Raw genomic sequence first — 22,586 nt, 5'->3', positions numbered from 1 at the left:
ATTAGCAAACCTTTGATGTTTACCAGCACATTTCAAATGATAGACTACAGTAGTGATGTGCAGCTTGATATTGAAATATTAATACATCTGATACCAGATCTTTATTCTCTAAAACCGATATACAAATCAAAATATTGATACTTTTGATACTTCAGTCATTTGAGGTAATGTATATCATTTAGGAAAAGAACACTCAGATGTGGATTGCTACAAAATGTTTCTTTCTTTTAATTTGATCATTATAACTGACAAATGACAATTAACTTTTTCATGATATACTAATTTTATGACCAGCAACTGTATATACATTAGGCCTAATAGCCTAACATTTACCCCTTCAAATAAATTACCCCTCACTATCAACTACCCCAGTGCTTCTCATCACTAATTACCCCCTCAACCTAAAGCTAGTATAGATTTTATTTAATGGTAATTTACTTTTCAAAGTTCACAATCTTAATGTCACGCTTTCAAGAACGCACTCTCCTTTTCCACTTTACAACTCGCAAACATGAATCCGGCAAATTTTACTTTAATTATATTGCACAACCAACAACAAAACAATAACACTGCACTTCAGAAAAGAAGGGGCAGTTATTACTAGCAATTATCCCTTCATTATACGTTATAAATATTTTATTGAGGAGTGGCAATATAATTTGTCAATATTTCCAGACATGTGGAGGGATGAACAGTTTCTCCATGTGGGCAGTGAGAATCTTCACTACTGTGGGAGTCGTGCAGATCCTCACCACCTCCACTTCTTCTGAGCATAGCGCCATCTCCGATTTCTGTGAATAACAGGGAATACGATGGATGCATGATTGAGCTCAAAGGTAAATATTTTGAACAATTTACACCGACTAGACATGCTACAGTCTTAAGTGTATATACATGTTACTTATTGTTATTAATTAATATAAGTATTTATATTATAGTCAGATATTTGTATATTATAGTCAGCTATTTCATTATTAACCATTTTCATGATAGTGACAGACAGTGCAGCTCAAGTTCATCAGGATCAGTAATGTTTTATATTTATCAGTAGGGCTTGACAATAACTCAATATCAATATATATCGCAATAGAAAATGTTTCAATAATGGTGATATTTTTAAACACCTTTTCAATATTTCGATAAATGCTATTTACAACATTACAATGTTCATAACAGCACACTGCCGTTAGTTCATTGCATTTGGTGACCTACAACGTACAACGTGAGCACGCAGCCGGTGCTTAGCAACAGCAGGCTATGCGAGTTATGGTTTGTCTCCCATGTGACACGTACTAGCTGCAAAATGAGTAGCGCTGACTGCAATACGAATGTGACTGAACGAGCTTCGATGAGCGACCATAAAGCAGATGAAAGAGTTCATAAAAGGGGAAATTCTGTGGTGTGGAAGTGGTTTGGCTATCGAAGATATTAATATTGGCAAAGCTGATGAGTTTATTTGACGGTGACGTCGCGCTTCATGTTAATAGCCTATATGAAGGCTGAATACAAATTAAAGTTTGGCGATGATTTATTTGTACTATTTTGCCCATATTGTACAGCCCTATGTATTGGTGTCATTGATATATTAAGAAAAATACAATTTCCAGATGACCTGTGGTCATGTAGGAATTCATGGCTAACCACTGTATAGTGACAGATGGTTTCATTTTCAACTGTCCACATACAGGGTTGGTGTTTCTAAAGATCTTCGATTTACCTTTGCAGTTGTGAATGCAGTTGAATTGAACCCAACTACTTTGTTGTTTCTTATTAGTTGGAGGTGGCTGATGTCCAGGTTAGCAGAGTGTGTGACATCTCTCCAAAGACACCTCATATTTGTCTCTCCCTGAAACCAGCACCAGTTGTTGGACTGGAATAGCCCCACCATTTGTTGTTTGTAGTATTGTAATACTCAACTAAAATGAAACAGAAACACTTGAGTCACAGGTGATATAAGTAAAATAAAAGACATGACTGCTTAAGATTAAGGTTCGACGCATCACTTAAGACACTGTGGGTAATAGCATATTTAACTAAATAATACTCACGCTGGCTACTGTTTCTAAAATTGTACAGTAGTCTGTATTCCAGTTTAGACTGTCTTCATACACTGGGGAGGGAGGGCAGACGGCGTGGCAGCATTGTACCTCCAAATCCAGGGATACTGTTACATCCAATGTTCTATATTTAGATCTTATGTCGTAGTAATAATGCATTTCATGTAGGCCATCCTCATTTGGTTTGATATTCTCCAGGAGAGTTGCGTCCCTCTTGATCAGTGCCTGACTGTGTTGGAGGCAGCCATGGGCAACTTCCTCTGTGTCACTGGGTGGCTGGACAGGTCCCAGACTGTGGATGCCCAGACGCCACCTCTGGTAGAGCTGCAGCTTGTGCTGTACTACTTAAGAGGCAGTGTTGATTCTGTGCCACCTTCAACGTCCTGGTGTTGTGGAGCACGTGACTAAGTGTTAGCATCAAATATACATCCCTTTGCTATACATGAGATATACACTAATATACACCCAATTTCTTTTTTCTTTTCTTCACAGAGCACTTTGGCCGACTGCAGCCATCTGAATCCAGAATGCACAGATGGCTGGAAAAGCGGTGGTGGAATGTCAACATCCCTGATGCTACACACATTTTGCAGCAGTAGATGCCTACTGGCCAAGTGGACACCGCCTACAGAAACATACAAGTGGACATCAGTGAACATTTTTCACAATTTTGCAAGTGCCCTTGTCCATAGGAACAAGCTTTGTGGTCTCTATCCAATAGATGCTTATTTGATAATACATAGGTCCATGTCAATAATGCTGTTAGGCTACAGTCCCGTCTAGAGCATGGGTTAAAGCAAGAAATTTTCATTTGACTGAAAAATTTTCCTGGCAAAAAATGCCAGCAATTACTGAAAATGTGGTGTAGTTGGGACACGGCCTCTTTTGCCTACTTCTACACAATAAACACATTATCTGGGGGTCCTCTTCCAGAAAATTATTTAAAGATCAAGTCAAATTTAGTGAATCCTGGTGAGAGGTATGAAGCTCTTGTTTTTATCAGATTCACCAATCGCAAAAACATAAGCCGTAAGGTTACCTGCTTTAAGTAGGTATGTTACAAAAAAATTAACACCACTGGATAGAGCTTTTAAATACAAACAGAACAACACCATCCATGTTAAGCCTGGTTTAAGCCTTTATACTTGATGCAGCACAAGTGGCGTGAGCAGCGCGAGGGTCCGCACGCCGAAAATGACGTAATCGCGGTGGCTCCACCCGTGCGCGATAGCCTCGCAGTCGTGCACCTCTCGAATTTTGTAACTTGCACTTTGAGGGGTGTTTCTTTATACTACCACATATTGCTCCGGACTACACTGCAAAAAGAATGTGACGCAGCAAGTAGCCTCCGCCGTTCGCGCAGGTGTAGAGTCGCGCGCTACGATCACGCCAGGCAGGAGGGGGGTAAAAACTTTTCTACGTAACATCCGCAAATCTGAAGGCGGAATGAACCGCAAGTCGATCAAATGACACCGCTGTCATCCATCCAGCGCTGATGAACGCCAGTGAGAATCATATTTCGGCCACAAAACAGATAGCACGCGCGTGTGTTGTTTATTATGATTTGACAGATTTTTTTCCCCAAAAAAATCAAATGACGGAAATCCGTCGTAGTGACGGAGAACTTTAACCCATGGTCTAGAGTGGAATTTGGATACTGGCCAAAATGCCACAATTATGTTTTTAGTGCACTGACCCATTTATTTTACTGCAACAAGTCAGCATCCACTGGTTTTCACAGTATCAGATCATATCTATCAAAGCAAACTCATATTAGTCCACTCCAGTTTTGAATAAAACTACATTCAGAAATATGTACATTGCCACAGAACGGACAATTTTAGTAACCTCCCAACTAGAGGTCTGCGCGGGACTGCTTTTTTTCACCCGCCCGCCACATACACATTTCTGTTGCTCCCGCCCGCAATCCTAATGTGAATTGATTAAATTTAGTACTTGACATTTTCTTATGTATTTATTAAAACAGCAATATATTGATGGATCGCGCTGTCCCATTTCTTACCACAGTCCAAACACATGCCATCAGGTGACGTACACCAACACTTTTATGACATCTATCACAACAAGCAAATGGTAGACGATTTACATCTCCATTAATTACAATGGAATATTACTTCCATACATCAGACTTTCCTGTAGTTGACTTAATTGTGGTGTATTCGCCTGCTTTAATTGAATTTCTCACAGCTGAAACTGGTTGACCGTCTACAGTTTCTGCCATTTCTGTATCAAAATGACGCACACTTCATGTTCACGTGATCAGTTGCTTAGCCAATATTTTGAATTAGTTTATTGCTTACTTACTGAATAATTAGTTGTTTTCGTCCTGTTCCTTATGCATGGAAATCATTGCGTTGTTATTATTATAATTTTCTAGACTATTTACAGGCATGAAAATGGGTCAGGGGTTAAAAAGGTGAGAAGACCGGGGGGCGGGGCGCGTTTATAAGTCGTGGCCACGCGTTATTTATTTATTTTTTAGATGATGTCACCTTACGGGCTCCGTAAAATATAGTAAAATCCATAAAAAAAATTTTTTTTGACTGTCATGTCAATGGATTCAATGTAAACGCAATCCGTAAACGCAAGAAGTCGCTTTCGCCATTCCGGATGGCTCAGTCAAAACCATTACGTCTTAATGAACCAATACATACATCAGCGGCGAAAACTATTGTAAAAATACCAGGTTTACGTGTTTTTATTTTCTCACATGAGCTAAAACACAGGGTAGACTCAAACGACAAGAGTTTACAACTTCATCTTCAACCTTTTCAGCCCTGGTGCGAATGTGATCCTCACACGTCCCTGGATTCACCAGTTACAACTACAGACACACTAGAAAAAAATCTTGTTTCTTATTTTATGTCACCGTTAACTACACGGGGTTGACGCGAACTTAAATAGGTAGATAGATGGGCCTATTATCACAAGAGCTTGTGGTTAGATCTGACAGTGTTCAACGCAGTAGCGAACGGCAGTAACTTTGTTTTACCGCAAAATATGAAAACGATTGAAACCATTAATAACCCAATTAAATCCACCCAATTAAAAATGTACGATGTGGTAAATGTAGTGGTAAATGTACGATGTGGTAAATGTAGTGGTAAATGTACGATCTGGTAAATGTAGTGGTAAATGTACGCTCTTCTGACTTGTCCGCGGTGTAGCACTAGGTCCTGCTTCTCGTCCCGCTTAGCAGTAAATGAATAACATGAATGAAGAACGTTCGTATGATTGAAACGCTATTTGGCCTCTATGAAGGTTCTGGGCGGAAACTGCTGGCCACTGTCATTTAAATTGCCAATTTCGGAAGTGCTCTGTTTGCTAATTAAGTCAATATGATAATTAAAATATAATCTCCCGACCCCCCCCCCCCCCCCCAAACAAAAAACTCATCGGATCTACACGATTCACGTAGGTCACCCTTTTCAACTTCAAAACGGCGAATTTCGCCGAAAGGTGACAGATTTTCATGCCTGTATTTAATTTGCGGGAGTTTTCTATATGTCCCGCTACCGCCAGTAACATTCTGTCCCGCGCCGCATGATATTCTGACGGGGAGTGGAGACCTCTACACTACAAATATTATTTCTCATCCATTTATAAATAAATGTGCTAAATATTAAAACACAAGAAATTATCATGTGTGATTTAATATATAGGTGTCTTCAGCAATCTCATACGACTAGCATGCTAACTACTAATTGCGGCATTTGCTAAAACGCCGCCTGTTGAATTAACTGTAATTTTCTATCGCAGCCACCCCAACACACGTTCCAACTTGAGCTAGGTTGTGTAAAAATTGGTGCTACTAACCCAAATTAAAGTTTCTAAATCTGAGGAGACTCCACATCAGTCTTCATGTGACTTTTAAAATGGCCGCCGTGAACACTGACAGGACGTTTTCAGAATATGCAGCAGTATGACTGGCTTTAAAATGCTGGAATATTTAAAAAAAAACAACTACATGTATTGATTTAGTTATCAAGCAGGATAATAACTTGTTTCTGTATTAGCATTATCTGTGTTCAAAGTTGCTTAATGTGATGCTTCAAAGGGCATATTAACTCACTAAAATGCCTCAGATGTTTGCTAGAGGCCTAAATTATTCTAAGGCAAGACACTACCTTTGACAGGCAAATCAACGAATGAGTTTTAAACAAACGGTTTGTCAAATTACAGCTTATCAATGTGTTTAACGTTTTATGAACGCTGGACCATACTTACGGGAATTACAGCCGTTACTGAGACCGAGCCGTTGAACTGTCTCGCGCTCATTTTAAAAAACGTCTTCTTCACCTACGTCATCAATAGCGAGAGCGCTTGCGCGTATTTTGGAGGTCAGCACGTTTAATGTGTTGATGTAGGATCATGGGTTCGCCAAATTTTATGTATCGTTAGTTTTTCAATAGTTTTTTTTTTACTACTATACAATTTCTTCCGATCAGGATATCCACGTCAGGATCTCCACATAACTTTACTTATATTAAACAGACATTTAAAATGGCATTGTAGCTTGACCAGTTGAACAATATGGAACTTACCATGAGTCTTTTATTTCATATAGCTTGCAGAGGCCCACATTCTTACTGCTCCATCAGAAGTAAACGTATGTGGTTTTTTTCAAGGATTTATTCCATAATATAAATGGTTTCTCCACTATCTATAATGGTTAATAATAACACCATGTCCTGACCCTTCTATAATCTCACCCACTCTGGGTTTATCAGATCGAGTTAGATCAACTTAGATCAAGTTCAGGCTCATCTCGTATATTACTGTGCAGCTATAGGACCACAGAATGGTCCCTCAAACAATGGCAGACAATTCTCACAGGATGTTTTTAAGCCTTGACTGGAATCCCCACTTTTTTCAGTGAGAACAGACAGAGACCAATGCCCGTTTTTAACTTGTAGAGTTTGAGTTAAAAAAGAAAGTTATAAAAACTCTTTAAAACAGAGCTAAAAAATACAGCTGGATAATTTATGGTTAAAGTACTTTTAATACAACAACTAAGGATCATAACACAAGGTGTGGTAGCACATTCTTCATCTTCTATGCTTTATAACACTTTGTCAAGAACAGTTGTGCTAAATAAGCATTCATCTTACTATTCTCACAAAGATTTCAAACACTAAATACTATGCCACTCAAGTCGCACTGATGTTTAGCAATTAGTTTGGTCTTGCTACCACTAACAGTATGCTAAATATAGGGAATAAGTATACTGTTGCTCTACCCTAGAAATATACAGAGATAATTTCTGTATTATTTTAATGTAACTTATCGGACAGTTATGGCTTTCAGAAGCTTTACATTGCAGGCATTTTTAAGCACAGTAAAATCTGTGATTCTATTGGCCAGACGCTTGCTGCAGACCTTTGTTAATTGCTGCCAACGTCTGGCTGGCATCTTGTAGCTCCATGCTGAGCTGACTGCAACGCTCCAACACCTCGGAGAGTTCTACGAGCTTTGGCTCCATCCCCCGACTGTGCTCGTCATAGTATTCAAACATCTGCTCCTTCACCTGCTGGCACATCTCACTCACCTGCACACTCACACACACACACACACACACAGAAAAGGCTTAACATAGTCAAAGATGATGAAATACATTTGGGTTGACAAAACATAAATGACAGTTAATTATGAATTTGTTTCAAAATTGATTTAAATTAATAAGTCCTCTGTTCCTTCCTTCTGATGTTCTTTGTTCCACTTCAGTAATACACACTAATAAAAATGCCATTAGATTGTGGGTACTGCTTGCAATATCTAAATTTAGTACTAAGCCAGCATCTGATCCTCACAAACCAGTTCTCCAAATACTAATTACACAAAAGGGAGTACCACAGCTGACTTTGAAATATTCATAGTAAAATGAAATTTTTTATATTGAATTCAAGCCATTATTATCCTGAACATCCTGTCCTACATCTAGTCCTGATCATGTTTCTGTTACTGTCTGAAAGATGTGCCAAACTTCCAGTATCAAGAATCAAAGACTTTACCAACGCATACAAACTCCAAGTTTAGTAATGAACTATATCTCACCTTTTAGGGACTTCTAAAAGGGAATTAAATCTGCTTCATCAATTTCCACTTAACAAGCTATTAATACAACTAGGGTCAGGGCCAATTTGTCTTAATAAACATTCACTGACTGATTGTAAGTCTTCACAAAAGTTGAGGTAAAACACAGAACCCATTCTACGATTTAAATTGCAACTCTTCACCATACCTGCCTAATTAGAAAAATCTATGGGTGGAAATTTTATTGTGATATACTCTTCTCTCATACATTTCAATCATACTCCTTATCACATGCACCTATAGGCTGAACCTTAGGAATGCCGTCTAGTTATGAGAGACAAAAATAAGCTTTATACAAATTGATTCAAAATGTAATGTGTGTTACTGCATGACATTTTCCAAGGTTAAGTTACATAGACTTACTCTCCACTCCCTTCCACCTCCCCTCCCCAAAAGTATTACAATTTATAATAATAAAAACATGTACGATTTCCCCCCCACCTCTTTCCCTCTTCAACATTCTTACAAGTTTGAACTCTGACATCTTTTCATGACAAACTGTACCTTTTGCATTAGTTTCTCCTCAAAACTGTTCATGACTTTCTGGTCCATGGCCCGGCTCTGGTTAATCCTCTCGATAAGGTCTTGTGCTTTCTTCCCAATGTCATCTATCCGTGTGTTAATAGGACTGTGGACAATACTGTCACCCCCAGGAAGGGTTTTTGGTGAACAGCTTGACACATTAATGCCCGAGTCCTCACTTCGGCGAAGAGAGAAAAGCCAACAGAAATGAGCATACGATCACAGATGGGTTCACCAATGGATAAAGCCTATGAAGGTACAACTACCTTACACCTTATCAGCATTATTTTCCTCACCTTTGCTGCTCATGGTTATCATCAAGGGTTACAAATGACAGTGTTTCATCTGATATGTCATGGTCACCACTGCCCCCCTCTTCTGACACCTGTGGCAGAGATAAAGGGGAAAACGGACTTCTTCTATATTGATTTATTTTATTCGTAGGTTTTAAACAATAACATTTACAGCAATAAATCTATAGATGCTATAATCCATATTAAGATGGTGGATTATAATCTTAACCCTTAACATTACTGTAATCTCTAACGTTACCTTTGCTGACACGCGGTGATGGCCAGCCTTAGGTGTTGACTGAAGTATCGCAGAGCTTGGATGTCCAAAGAAGCGTTGAGCCATGACCTGTAAATCCCACAATGCGAGAACACATTTTCTAAAGAAAAGTCTAAAATAATACAGATATGATAGCTATTGTGACTCATGTTCCTACCGCAAACCCTAGATAGTTAATATGAACGTCAGGAAGGACTAGACAACTAAAGACAGCTGGCTAACTGTTAGCTCAACAGCTAGCATAGCGGTTAGCTAGTTAGCGGTTGGTTAGCTAGAAAGAAAAGAACAGAAACCGTTAATGTAACGTCTCGCTAAAACTGGATAATTTAAAACACAACTGAGCGTCACAACTCTGCTCCTTTAAATATACGACACAATATTTAAACTTCTACAAGGCCTAAGCTAAATATTTTTTACTTAGCAGTGTCTACTAACCCTGCTAGTTCCGTTGACATTTCCCAACGGGAGCGGCTCGCGAGGGTTCTAACGAGCAGGTGTACAGTCTCTCACAGAGGGGACATTCTCCGTAGATAACACGTTTATCACAGATATTCTCATTTAATATGAGTGTTTTCTGGCTTTTGTGGCTAACCATCTAACCTATGAGTTTTATTGCAGTGGAGTCTTTTACTTGTTATGCTACAATTAATATTTTAGGTCTATTATATGGCCACAACATGCTACTTACCTCGTAATCACAAACACAATTCATATTTGTACCATTTAAAGATAGGGACATTAGAGCGGCGAAGGACGGGGAGGAAAGAACATGGACATTTTTAAAGTTTTGTCCTCTCCCTTTTTGTGTTTTTTTTACTTGTTCATTGCCTTTGTCTTAATGTTTCCCAGACTATAAAAGAAATATTCATTACACAATGTAAGACACAAAGATACTGTAATTAGGTTGAACTTGATTATTTTTTACAATCAACAGGGACTGGTAAAAAAAAAAAGAAAAGAAAAAGATCAGAGACAAAGTCAGAGTGGCTAAATTTCATTCCACTGCAAAATCTAAAATAGAAAGCAGCTAGAGGTCTGGAATGAGAGAAGAGAGGTATGCTCCGGGGATGGGGTGGCTGAGTGGACATTCGAACAGAGAAAACCTGAGAATCACATTATAATATGAACCCTACTGCTGCAAGAAGTCGATTTGAAGTCGTTTTTATCAAGGTCAAAAAAAGCCTTGCCCCAAAAACATTTCTGAAGAAAGCACTATATATTCTCCAAAAATTTCAAATTGTGCCCAAATGTAATGTTAGCTTTCTTTTTGGTTCCTTAAGAGCCACTGAAGCAATAACCTACTAATCGCCCTAGACAGCAGGAATATTTTTTTGCAGTGTTATTATTTTGCTGAAATATAATTCAGATCATTCTGAATATATGTGATACAAAGGACACAAAGCTTGCCGTGTTAAGCAGCGAAATTTGTTTAACACATTAGGAAATACATATCATAAACTTTCTTTCAGTCAACAAACACACAATGTAACTCCTTCTGTCCTTCCCTATACTTCTACATTAACACTCTCAAAGTAAACATAGCGTCTGTGGTGCACTTAGCTGGCATGAAACCATACTGCTGCTCACAGATCTCTACCGCTCCTCTAAGCCTAGCTTCCACTACTCTTTCCCAGATTTTCAGGCTGTGACTGATCAACTTTATTCCCCTGTAATTACTACAGCTCTGAACGTCGCCATTATTCTTGAAAATCTGCAACATTATGCTTCGTCTCCACTACTCAGGCATCTTCTGACCTTCCAAGATTCTGTTAAATAACCCAGTCACAAACTCCACTGCTAATGATCATTTTCTTAAGACTGAGTAAAGATCCCAATAGGTTTAAGTGAAATACATGCTATATTTATATAGCACCTTTTACAACATATGATGTCACAAAGCAGCTTTACAAACGCATGGGTCCAAATCCCTAATGAGCAAGCTAGGGGTGACAGTGACAAAGAAGAACTCCCTAGGTGGGGATTAGGAGCACCAAGGAGAACCAAGACCCAAAACCCATCCTGGCAGACCAGCTATAGCAGTCCATTGTTCTAGTCCTATACCTAGTCTGAGCAGTGCCTCCAATGTGAGTGTAATTTAATATGTAATTTATTACATTATTACCTTATTCCAGGATGAAGGCCCAGAGCTGACTTGGGAATTCATATGAACACAGTCCACTTACAAAGAAACACTAATTTGCCAGTTCCCTAACACATGCCTTCTGTTTCATTGTGGTTAGCTGGGCACCATAACGGTATGAGTGGTAACCTATAAGATCAACTCAAAAGTTAATATTTGTTGTTGGGAATTTGAACTATACAAAAGGATATTGTGACACAAACTGGTCAACTCACTCTAAAGTGCCAAGCATGGCTGGTATGCCGGGTGTTTTAGTGAGTTTATGTGAATGTTTTAGTGAGTTTATTATAAAATGCATAAATTACAAAAGAAGCATTTATCAATCAATCAATCAAAGTTTATTTGTATAGCGCTTTTAACAACTCAAGTTGTCGCAAAGCAGCTTTATAGGATTTACAAGGTTAACAATACTATGGGTCCAGAACCCAGAACCCTACAACATGAAGGATCAGTGTAAACATTCGGTTCTCACTAGGCAGCTATCGTCATTGTCGGCTTTGGTTTAATGGATTAGCTGCGTTTATGTTGACTGTGTGAGGAGAGTTCCGAGCTCACACATCTTGGAAACCCCATAATTAGAATGAGCGGACATCACGTATTCAGCACAGCATCACCGTGAGGTGCGAATGCGTGGAGAAGTGGGCTCTTAGGGGCGGGATAAAGTAAGTTCGTGTCCCTAATATCCAATGATCATCCACAGAAAAAGAGCGAATCCTGGGCGCTCTAGGTAATGTACTAAATTGTCTCACTTGATGTAAGGCAGCACTTTGAGCAGCGCTGCGCATCATGGACACAGTGGAGCGAATGACCGCAACTCGCACTGCAACGCTGGGCTGAAAAAGTCCACTTAACCACTGTTGCTCATCGCAGAGACTGACCAATATGTGGGGGACACTTTGAAGACTACAGACATGTATTTAACTAAAGGTGGACAAAACAACGGACATAGACATAAAGGAGACGCCCCGAGTAGAAATTAAACTTCGTATATCGTGGTTCAAAGAAGTGAGAACATCGTCAATTTCTAATGAAGGTACGTGTGACCGTTTTTCTTAAAGAGAATTAATAGGCGAGCAGGTGAAAGAAGACAAGAAGCTCCTTAAAAGGATCCAAGAGCCAAACAGGATAAGACCGATAATCATGAACTCTTTGAACTTATCAAGTTTCAGTATGACGGAGGAGAATGTAAAAGCATATCAGTATTCCTTTCCCGGTGAGGAGTTGTTATACCAGGACTACAAGCCGGTGACCAGGAACCTTATACCACTCCCCAAGGCAGTGCTGTATCTGCTAATGGGGGCTCTGGGGGTGGTTGCAGTGGCTTATGTCATAGTGGGACATCTGATCAAGGACATCGTGAGTGATGTTGTAGGTAAGAATGCATCTGCATATTTATGATGATTTATGTAAAAGCTTGCTAATATGAGGATATGCAAAAAATTGGCCTCAATCAGTAATTGCACCCTGTCATGTATTGACATAATTCTTTATTAAATGAAAATAAGTGTTCTAGTGTCTCACAAAAAATGACATTAGTACAAACATGACATCAAGTATATACAACTGCAAATGAAAGTTATTCCATGAGTGTATAAACTTTTAAATGGCCCATTTAACACTGCCGGGTAACTTCGTGTCTTTTCCCTCTTAGACCGTGTGCTTGGGCCGAATGAGGATGACATGGAAAAGCAGATTGATTTAAGAGACATCCCTCCGAGCCACAGCTCCAGTGTGCTTTCTCTCTCCCACTCCAAACCCTTCCGAGTGTGGGACCAGGACGATGGGCCGACCCCCCCACCCTCGGGTGACAGCCCCCAACCCCCTGCTGCTCATCCCTCCATCCTCTCCTCCTGTCCCCTCCAAGGACTCCTCCACACCCCTCACTATACCAGCGGCACAAACAGTCCTGGGCTGTCTGGGAGTCCTGGACATACCGCCTTCATTGTGCAGGACGTGTAACAGGACTCACGGCTGCACACTTTGGATCGCGCAACATTGGTTTGGGGGGGGGGGGTCTACATGTTTTGGACATGCCAGTGTTGAAATTAGGCTGCTTAACCTAAACACATTACTTGATTGAAGGCTCCTGTATGAAGTAACTCAAAAGTCAAATACGTCAAACATCATTCCTTATGTTACAGTTACACAAAAATCCTTCCTGTTAAAAAAGTGCCTCCAGTCTGACCTTAAGCACAAATGAACAGCACTGCAGGAGGCAGTGGGTGTCAGAGAGGGTCTCATTTTACACCACTTTGCTTCTTATAGCCTGAGGATACATGGGGCAAAATGTGAGAAAGACGAAGCAGAAATTGGAGAGAAGTGGTAGGAGATAAAAATACAAATTCTGTGCTAAGATACAAAGCAATAAGAACATTGTGACGTGGTTCATTATTGGCCCACTGTCATTCAACACATACGTATATGTATATATATACACACACACAGTTTCCTGTACATTTTAACTGTGCACTGTGCTACATTCAGATTAGAGCTATTCAGAGGGATGAAGGATTACATGCACAGAATGTTTTAAGAAGCTACGTAACCCCAGCGTAAGTCTTCACTGTCATACAGGTGTCCCCTCATCTCCTGCTGTACCAAAGGAGTTATGTGACCAACAATACTGATTATCCGAGTGCCCATGTGAAACAGGACTCACTCAAATGAACTAGACTCCAGGATTTCACTCAAATGAACTAGACTCCAGGAGTTCACTCAAATGAACTAGACTCCAGGAGTTCACTCAAATGAACTAGACTCCAGAACTTAGTGGCATAGGTTTATAAAATGCCGTTGTATGCTTAGAAAGCACAAAATGCCATTAAGCATCAAAAATATTTTTTTAATTAAGGCCTAAAAACCTTAATACCATTGTCATGAAGACTTGCATAGCATAGATGCTAACCAGGTACAGTGCACAGCTGAACATGCTTTTCTGTGTTCTCATATATTATCACTGCAAACGTACATTATCACAAGCACAACCATTAAAGATGCATAGGCTACTGATTCTCCCCTTCACATGACCATGTGACAGATTTAGAGGGACATTTAAGCTCAAGCTTTTCACTGGAATTACACAAATAACCTATAAGCAGTTGAGTAAACCCAGAGTCCATGGTATTTCAATTCAGTTCAAGAAAACCTCAGACACGCATATGAAGCAGTATGTTACAGTGGTGTTAACCTGATTCATTACAAAAATCTGTTTTAAATAAACAGTCAGAGTCATACATCATTTGAAACATGTTTAATTTAACATTTCTACAGACTGAATAGTTAACTAAGATGGTATTGTTGTATTGTATGTTCTGCTGAGCATGAATAAACATTTTTATGAGACATTGCAGCAGAATTGAACTTTAAATATAACCATTAGCTTGGTCAGTATTAAAAGACACATAGATCTACCGATGAAAGCTGCAATTGTCAGGACTGGGTAAGAATACTTACACAAAGTCAGTACATACAGTAATGCACCTGTATTGTGATAATGTGAATTTACAACCAAAGGTTTCAGCTACCTGAAAGCATACAAACACAGAAACATAATATCCTGCACACAAAGCATCCATCTTCCAAACACATCATGCAGATCCATTTTTCCTCATTGTATGCGTCTGTTAACATTTAGTCCCTTTGTCACAGAGACAGACAGGACTGTCCCACAGTTAGCATGGACACCTGGTGGGCCCAAACAGAAGATGACGACGTGGATCCAGAATGCATGCGTGAGTCTGTGAGGTTTTGCGTATGATAATGTCCTGAAGGGCAGGCTTCCGTGAGATGGTGGCCTGTCCGTCACGGTTCCTGAGAGTGGCCTAAGAATCCAGGCGACACACTGGGCTGTCGTACACCATCTGCAGGTTCACCTTGTGCCCCACCAGTTCACGGATGTTATTGATGCCATACTTGATCATGGTAGGCCTGTGGTAGAAAGACTGACTGTAAGCTTTAATTTCCAAGTGCATTTTATATATACTCCACATATCCAAAAGAATGTGGACCCCCGAGCAGCAATTAGAAAAGTTGAGTCATTCTATTTCAATACCCAGGGAAATTATTATGGAGTTATGTCTTCCCTTTACAGGTACAACACCCTTCACTCTTCTGGCATGGGTCTCCATAAGATTTTGTACTGTCTAGAAATTTGTGCAAACTTAGTCAAAGTGGTCAGGCACTGATGTTAGAACAGAAGGCCTGGCATGCAATTAGTGTTTAATGGCATCCCCAAAGTGTTTAGCAGTTATGGCCTGGTGGTTAGGGAACTGGTCTTGTGACCGGAGGGTTGTGGGTTTGATCCCCAGACCTGAGGCCATGACTGAGGTGCCCCTGAGCAAGGCCCTTAACCCTCAATTGCTCACTTGTATAAAAATGAGATAAAAATGTAAGTCGCTCTGGATAAGAGTGTCTGCCAAATGCCATAAATGTAAATGTTTAGCAGGTTTGAGGTCAGTCACACCAAACCTGTTCTCAGGTGGATATACTCTGTAGGTCTGCATGGTCTAATGTCCCATGGTTGACCTTTTGTCGTTCCATCAGGACATACTTTTCACCAAGTATCTTGTGACAGCCACATTTTAAATAGCTAAGCTCTTCTATATGACCAATTACATTGCCAGTGTTTGTCTATGAAGCGTTCATAGTTATGTGCTTGAGTATGTACCCATGTCATCAATGGGCGGGGCTGAAACACCTGAACTCTTTAGGAGGGATTCCTCAAAGTGGCCATACAGTATGTGTGAACTAATAAACTGCTTCTATCAACTAGCACATTAGGTTGGAGCTGCACTGTGCAACTGGCTGCTGGACTTTCTGAACGGATGACCGCAGGCAGTTTGCATCAGCAGTAACACATCCAACACCATCACGCTGAACACAGGGGTCCCTCAAGGTTGTGTGCTGAGCCCCCTTCTGTTCACTCTCCGGACTCATGACTGCACACCGCCACAAAGCTCTAATTTTATCAAGTTTGCAGACGACACAACTCAATGACGAGACACAGTACAGGAGAGAGGTGAGGCTTCTGGCCTCGTGGTGCAGCCACAACAATCTCTCTCTGAATGTTGAGAAGATGAAGGAGATTGTTGAGGACCTGAGGAGAACCCACATTCAGCAGGACAGCTTCATCCACCAGGCTGTTAGGATGCTGACCTCTGACCTCCCCTCCTGCTCTACTCCCCTTCAGGTCATTGTAATTCACCTCATCAATATCTCAAGATCCTGTAACTTCAATCTGTGTCTTTCAAGAACTAGCGCTGCACTCATTGACCTTATCTGCTTGGACAATCCAAGCACTGGCCTCTTTATTCAGCCACTGTACTTGCCACCATTCTTCCCATATCTACTTTTGTAGTGCATTTCATGTTGGTTATAGTCTCCTACTCTATTTAGTTCATTGTTATAGTCTATTTAGATTATTTTAGTCTACACAGTTTATTTATTTAATAAATAAATGGGTAGCGGGCCCAGGTTTAATGGTCACGGTTCGCTACTGATAGACATAATCCGAGCCAAAAGCACATCAAAAGGGAGAATAAACAGAACTGGCATTATGCAGATGACAGTAACATCCGACACTGTGCCAGACACCCCCCCACACACAGGATATCCTGTCTAGAAGGTACTGCAGAAAGTGACAGACAGGTGACCGCACAAAACTTAACTGGCACACTCAGATGAGCATTAAGGAAGCCCCAAGACGATGTTACTACAGTTACGAGCGCTGGGCGTCGACTCACCGTTCTAAGGACAGCCCCCAGGCGATGACTGACACTCCCTCTGGCAAACCCATAGGCAGCAGCATCTCAGGCCTAAAGACTCCAGAGTTACCAACCTCCACCCATTTCTTCAGCCCTGACAGAGTGAGACAAAAATTATACAGGTAAGAGAAAGATGATAATTTACATTTATGGCATTTAGCAGACACTCTTATCCAGAGCGACTTACAAAGTGCTTTGGAATAGAAATAAGGATAATAATAGGGACTTGTGTCATGTATTTAACAGCAGAGCAACATAAATTGGAGAAAAATAGTATATTGTGATACTCCTTCAACATAGATTTGCAGTACATTAAAAAGAGATGAATTCTTGATACAACTAAAGACAAGCCTGCTTTTTCACAAAGATGATTTACTTATTGCATCTTATTACGTCATCAGCTCCAAGTGGACGCTCATCTACTGGGATTTGCCAAATTACTCACAACACACACAAAGAAATGTGCTGAAGATCTTACATGACAACGTTCAGGATTTCAACCTTGTGTAATATCAATTTTGCTGTGGTAATGATAATGATTTTAAAATTATAGATTGCTATGCTCTGTTGTTGGGACTACTTAACCAATTTACAGTCCCTGACATAAGTTCTGTTACTTATCCATGTTGTGGAAACAAAAGCTTATAACCTGACTTTAAATTCATGTAACCAAGTCAATTATGGTTATTGACACCTAAACTAAATGACCAGAATGTTGTGTCCAGCCATGTTTACCTTCATGATAGCTGAACACCTCCATGCTGGGCTCAGTGTAGGGGTTGTACGCAGGCTTGAAACGCAATTTAGTGATTCCTAAAGATAAACAAACAAACAAAAAGTTCCTGTTTAGAGCATTTTAAACACAGAGGTTCCATTGTCTCATGGTCCATTGATGATGTAATGTGTAAATATTCAGATAACTGGGGCAGAAGAATGCACCTAGTTTGGTGAAGAACTGATGCAGGATGCCCATGAGGTCTCCCAGGGTGAGGCCGTAGTCGGCTACCACACCCTCGATCTGGTGAAACTCGGCCAGGTGTGTCGCGTCCAGCGTCTCATTGCGGAACACGCGGTCTATGGAGAAGTACTTCACTGGCGTGAACTCCTCCTGTGGACGGAAAACGCCACATCTCAGTCTGCAGGTTATGTGCATTTTAACAAGCTGCTAAAGTCCACCAAGAAGAAGCGCCTGGGCGGTTACCTGCTGCGCTAGTTTGTAGAGCATGCGGGCGCTCACGGCCGTGGTGTGTGTTCGAAGGATGTTCTTCTGAGCTTCCTCGATCTTCCAGTCATACTTGTATCTGAGCATGGCAACAGACAGAGGAAACAGCATAACTGGAGCTGCGTGACTGACTGAGTGGGCCCATCTAAACAGCAAGTGTTCCCGGTGAAGTGGGTAGCTTTAATGTGTGTGTGTGAGTATGTGTGTGTGTGTGTGTGTGTGCACACACTTGTGGAACAGGCAGGTTTCTCACCCCTGTGACCCATAACCTCCTTCTGAGTGGACCTTTTTCACCCTTTCCAGGTACTCCTGGGGAAAGTCATGAGCCATGGCTGGATCTGAAAAAATATTGCAACACCTCAGACTGGTGATGTAATTTGGGTGCTCTGTTGAGGAACTTCGTGTTCCGAGTCATCCTACAGATCGCCAAAGCAACGAATCACCATCCAACGAATCACCGCGCCCACCATTATGAGGTCACAGACGTTAACGAGGGTTAGAGTCTCCTACCAGACAAGAAGAAGGTGTCATGCTGGTCTCTTGCTGGGTGCTGCTGAGGCTGGAACAGTGAGTCAAAGTTCCAGAAGGAGCTCTCAATGAAGTTATTAGTGGGCATCTCCGTAAACCTTAAACAAGCCACAAAACGAGCAGGTAGATGTAATGCCCAACTTTTCCAGCCCTGCTTGTACATCACCTGCTTGTTTTCTGAAGCAAAGAAACGAGCTGAGCAACGTTACTCGAATGACGTCTGTGAATGACGATATGAACAATGCAGAAAAAATTACGGCTTTGGGAGGTGACTGGACCCCACCATGACTCCTGGAACCTACCCCATCTCCAGGAACTTACCCCATCTCAAGGAAGATCTGCCGGAACTGTGTCCGCACCTTCATCAGCGGGTGCAGGTGGCCAGAGTCTGGAGCAACACCCATTGCTTCAAAGTTATAGGGCTTAAATTTCTTCTCCTTCCAGCTCCCACTGGGGGAGAGAGAGAGAGAGAGAGAGAGAGCGAGAGAGAGAGCGAGAGAGAGGGAGAGGGAGAGAGAGAGAGAGCGCGAGAGAGAGAGAGAGCGAGCGAGCGATGGATACCATTGTGGTTATGGACCTCAGCATTTCATCTTATACTACCTCAACTGTAGTTTCTGTTTTAGAACTAAGAACTAAACTGCACACTCAGAGGTTATCTTTGTGTTCACTGATAATATATTAGATCAGTTGTCGAACTGCCGCCATTGCTGACTGTCTGCTTTGACACAATGATTATTTAATACGACCATCACGATGATTTAATCCAGCCATCCGCTTGTGGCACATCTTAACCTGGAGATTTATTTAGAGTCAGCCCAGGAGAGTGGCATCCCTAAAAATTTGATCTCAGTTATTCTCACAAAGGAGCAACAATGACTGATGCCTTGACAACAATTCAACAACAATTTAAAGAGCAGCTGAAATCCTGAAGTTACAGTCACATTGTATCCAGGTCCATACACAAATTATGAATACAGTCTACATGACCCATAACTAGTGATTAACTGATTAAGGCTTTAACATTGGCTAAAGCACAAATAAGGAGTGTGTGCAAACCCATAAACACAAACAACTTTAATGGCTTTGTCTAAGATCACAACACTTGAATGCAAAATGACTCAACAGGACTTTCAGTTCAATTACTGTGTAATTGAAATGATTTGATGTCTGGTAAAATCACAGTAAAAACAACAGTGCATGAGAATAGCTGAGTTTTGCAACCAACTTTTTAAGTTTAATTTTCATTAATCTGATGGTAGTTTATCTTCAGCAGACAAGCTCTCATGATATCACAATGCACTCAAATGCACCACGGTATTGTGGGCTCACCTGGCGATCATCTCTGGAGTTAGTTCGGTCTCCTGTTTGGTGATGACGGTACTAAAGTTGCTGCCTTTGGTAATCCAGTAGGATTTAACCGTGCTGAGATCAACAAGAAACAGCAAAACAAATTACTTATCCCGAAGCCACACTACACTGCATACATTTGTGAAACTGAAAAAGTCATCACTGTTAGGACAGAGCTACTCTACATCTTTAAAATCCTTAAAATAACATCTTGCCATTCTCTTTACGATAAATACAAATTATGGCACAAATGGGATGAAAATTGCAACAGACAAAGATTCTACAGGTTAAGATTCTACAGACTAACACCAACTGCCGTTGAATCTTGCTGTCAAAGTTCAGATTCTATATATCTGTTGCTGGACACGATTTGTGTTAAACATCACATAGTTGAACCTTTTACCAATGATCAATTTCTGATCACAAGATCGCTGTTGGATGGGTGATTTTTAGGTGATGCTTCTTCCTCATCCCACAGTGACACCTTCATGTCTAGAAACATCAGCAGGACCCCTGTGCCTGGGTCATTTCAATGCTGACTAAACTGAATGCTTATACAATATTTGCTGCTGTTAAGCGATAGAAAGCTGTTTGGGTCATTTGTCGCCATCTGCTGGTCAGAAGATGTACAAGACCTTCCAAATGATTAAATAAAACGTCTAAATTAGCCTCAATGAAAGAGGCTAGCATTTAGAGTCTAGCAATTGACTCTCTCTCAAAAAAAAAATAACTATCAGATTAAATTTGATATTCCATTAAAGGACATTACAAAAGCCTCCAGGAAAATGTCCTCCTGACACCCACAGCGACGACATCTGAGCGTCTAAAAGCCACTTTATTTGTGACAAAGTCGTGTCTTACACTTCTGACAGCAACTTTCGTTTCTTCAGCTCGTTCTTCTCCTTCTCCTCTAGCTGAGAGGAATGACCCATCTTCACCTTCTGTAGTTTCTCCCTTACAGCATCCTCAATGCTCTCCACCTGACACACACACACACACACACACACACACACACACACACACACAACTAGCAACCAAGTACTTGTACAACTTTAATTCCTGCAGTAAACAGAGTTAAGCTAAAGTAATCAGTGGCAGGTAACATCATGCCTTAACGTACACCAACTCTACATTAACCTGGAAACAAGCCCACCATTCTGAACACGCGTGGGCCTCCTTCGTGCCCCTTATCCAGACGGATCCATTTGTTGGACATAGCTTTGCTGAAGCCCACCTTCCCACTGGGCAGTTTCTACAGAACACACACACACACACACACACACACACATCATATAAATTACTCTGTGTGAGTAACAAGCAGGGTTGCCAATAATATATCATGTAATCGAGAGCCTGGTGCAGGTCAGGTCACAGAGTTCCCCCCAAACTGGCGGTGACGGTTCACCCAGCCCGACACAACTCCTCACCATGAGCTGACTCTGGGGAAGACCCTCTTCAGGAATGGCTCTAAACACTCGGGCCTCATGACTCCCCTGCTCGGCTATCTCTCGTCCCTCCCCGGTCAGCTCCCAGTGCCTGGAGGAGCGCTGCTCCGCCTCGATCACCTGTGGGGATCAGTAGACATTGAACCTGCGTGTCTGTCGAGCATGAGACGATGATGTTCACTGTAAATATGAGATTATCTGATTCAGTAACATCATGTCCTCTCGCTTCATCATACTGAGTGTTGACAGTATTGAACATATACAATTAACGTATTTCACGTAGGCCTACAGAGACCCACAGAGATATACAGTACCGTTTTATATTGAGGTTGACTCAAATCTACACCGATATCACAGTTTAACTAGTTAGTAACTTCATTCACGTTTGCACAACTATTGCATCAGTCCAAACACACTGAATGAACGAGGTTCAGATGAGCGCTGTTGTGAGAACGAACCTCTCCGAGGGCCTGCAAACTCTTCACGGCCCCCACAACAACCTGGTGCTCAAGTCCGAGACTGCTGGCAACAACCTGACTGTCCACGCCACCGTCCACCTTGTCCACAAGCCGCAAAAGTGACTCTAATATTCCGGTGTCCGCCATGCTGGGAAACTGGCCTAGCTGAAAGAGACAGGACGTGACGTCACACACTACGGTAAAAGTCACACAAAGTGAGCGTCACGAATACTGAATTTTTTTTTACCGTAAATGACTTTATATCGCGTAAATAAGGGGAGTCTGAAAAAGAAGAGAATCCCTGACGGAAGGGACCAAACTAATGAAGCATTCGGTTATATCACTGCATAGGAGTGTGTTGTTTTGATTAAGTATCGATTGGCATTTTGACGTTTGACGTTTGAAAAGTTTTATTTCGGTT

The 22,586-nt window shown here is 41.1% G+C and overlaps 3 protein-coding genes and 1 long non-coding RNA gene across 7 annotated transcripts; 1 reads left to right on the top strand and 3 right to left on the bottom strand.

Moving 5' to 3' along the window:
• Nucleotides 1–516: 516 nt before the first annotated feature.
• On the bottom strand, nt 517–6,342 carry LOC143489609 (uncharacterized). 2 transcript variants are annotated; one of them, XR_013124725.1, is made up of 5 exons: nt 5,895–6,287; nt 3,754–3,811; nt 2,049–2,682; nt 1,718–1,916; nt 517–791 (listed from the first exon to the last, which is right to left on the bottom strand). It is a non-coding gene; the product is annotated as an uncharacterized LOC143489609 (long non-coding RNA). The 2 variants fall into 2 exon arrangements; XR_013124726.1 differs by lacking the exons at nt 3,754–3,811; nt 5,895–6,287 and adding an exon at nt 6,306–6,342.
• Nucleotides 6,343–7,066: 724 nt separating this feature from the next.
• On the bottom strand, nt 7,067–10,071 carry syce2 (synaptonemal complex central element protein 2). Of its 3 annotated transcripts, none has more exons than XM_076988690.1 (5): nt 9,952–10,071; nt 9,246–9,332; nt 8,990–9,078; nt 8,676–8,871; nt 7,067–7,626 (listed from the first exon to the last, which is right to left on the bottom strand). In XM_076988690.1, exons 1-5 carry the CDS (start codon nt 10,000–10,002, stop codon nt 7,432–7,434), a joined length of 618 nt encoding a protein of 205 aa, XP_076844805.1. In that variant the 5' UTR covers nt 10,003–10,071; the 3' UTR covers nt 7,067–7,431. The 3 variants fall into 3 exon arrangements, with proteins under 3 accessions (XP_076844805.1, XP_076844807.1, XP_076844806.1); XM_076988692.1 differs by lacking the exon at nt 9,952–10,071 and adding an exon at nt 9,421–9,647; XM_076988691.1 differs by lacking the exon at nt 9,952–10,071 and adding an exon at nt 9,699–9,905 and having other exon boundaries at nt 7,068–7,626.
• A 2,086-nt stretch (nt 10,072–12,157) lies between these two features.
• Nucleotides 12,158–14,727, top strand: LOC143489580 (uncharacterized). Its single transcript, XM_076988702.1, has 2 exons — nt 12,158–12,775; nt 13,055–14,727. The coding sequence occupies exons 1-2, from the start codon at nt 12,544–12,546 to the stop codon at nt 13,360–13,362; spliced, it is 540 nt and encodes a 179-aa protein (XP_076844817.1). The 5' UTR covers nt 12,158–12,543; the 3' UTR covers nt 13,363–14,727.
• farsa (phenylalanyl-tRNA synthetase subunit alpha) lies at nt 14,639–22,375 on the bottom strand. Its single transcript, XM_076988701.1, has 13 exons — nt 22,166–22,375; nt 21,690–21,827; nt 21,416–21,514; nt 21,124–21,242; nt 20,245–20,337; nt 19,237–19,365; nt 18,898–19,013; nt 18,641–18,725; nt 18,367–18,466; nt 18,105–18,273; nt 17,901–17,978; nt 17,145–17,259; nt 14,639–15,330 (listed from the first exon to the last, which is right to left on the bottom strand). Exons 1-13 carry the CDS (start codon nt 22,310–22,312, stop codon nt 15,225–15,227), a joined length of 1,494 nt encoding a protein of 497 aa, XP_076844816.1. The 5' UTR covers nt 22,313–22,375; the 3' UTR covers nt 14,639–15,224.
• Between the last annotated feature and the right edge of the window lie 211 nt (nt 22,376–22,586).

Source organism: Brachyhypopomus gauderio, unplaced genomic scaffold, assembly GCF_052324685.1.
Source record: "Brachyhypopomus gauderio isolate BG-103 unplaced genomic scaffold, BGAUD_0.2 sc63, whole genome shotgun sequence".
Taxonomy (NCBI): Eukaryota; Metazoa; Chordata; class Actinopteri; order Gymnotiformes; family Hypopomidae; genus Brachyhypopomus; species Brachyhypopomus gauderio.
Note: the sequence above shows the minus strand (reverse complement) of the source record. Positions and strands in the feature narration are given on the sequence as shown.

What these genes read in the sequence shown, in the direction of transcription:
- syce2 (XM_076988690.1), bottom strand. Translation starts at nt 10,002, where the DNA reads ATGTCCCTATCTTTAAATGGTACAAATATGAATTGTGTTTGTGATTAC. An exon ending in ATTGTGTTTGTGATTACGAG is followed by an intron (nt 9,333 to 9,951) that starts GTAAGTAGCATG and finishes TGGGATTTACAG; the next exon opens with GTCATGGCTCAACGCTTCTT. An exon ending in AGGAGAAACTAATGCAAAAG is followed by an intron (nt 7,627 to 8,675) that starts GTACAGTTTGTC and finishes GTGAGTGTGCAG; the next exon opens with GTGAGTGAGATGTGCCAGCA.
- LOC143489580 (XM_076988702.1), top strand. Translation starts at nt 12,544, where the DNA reads ATGAACTCTTTGAACTTATCAAGTTTCAGTATGACGGAGGAGAATGTA. An exon ending in CATCGTGAGTGATGTTGTAG is followed by an intron (nt 12,776 to 13,054) that starts GTAAGAATGCAT and finishes TTTCCCTCTTAG; the next exon opens with ACCGTGTGCTTGGGCCGAAT.
- farsa (XM_076988701.1), bottom strand. Translation starts at nt 22,312, where the DNA reads ATGGCGGACACCGGAATATTAGAGTCACTTTTGCGGCTTGTGGACAAG. An exon ending in TTCCCCAGAGTCAGCTCATG is followed by an intron (nt 21,515 to 21,689) that starts GTGAGGAGTTGT and finishes TGTGTTCTGTAG; the next exon opens with AAACTGCCCAGTGGGAAGGT. An exon ending in TGGGGGCTGTCCTTAGAACG is followed by an intron (nt 15,331 to 17,144) that starts GTGAGTCGACGC and finishes TTTCTACCACAG; the next exon opens with GCCTACCATGATCAAGTATG.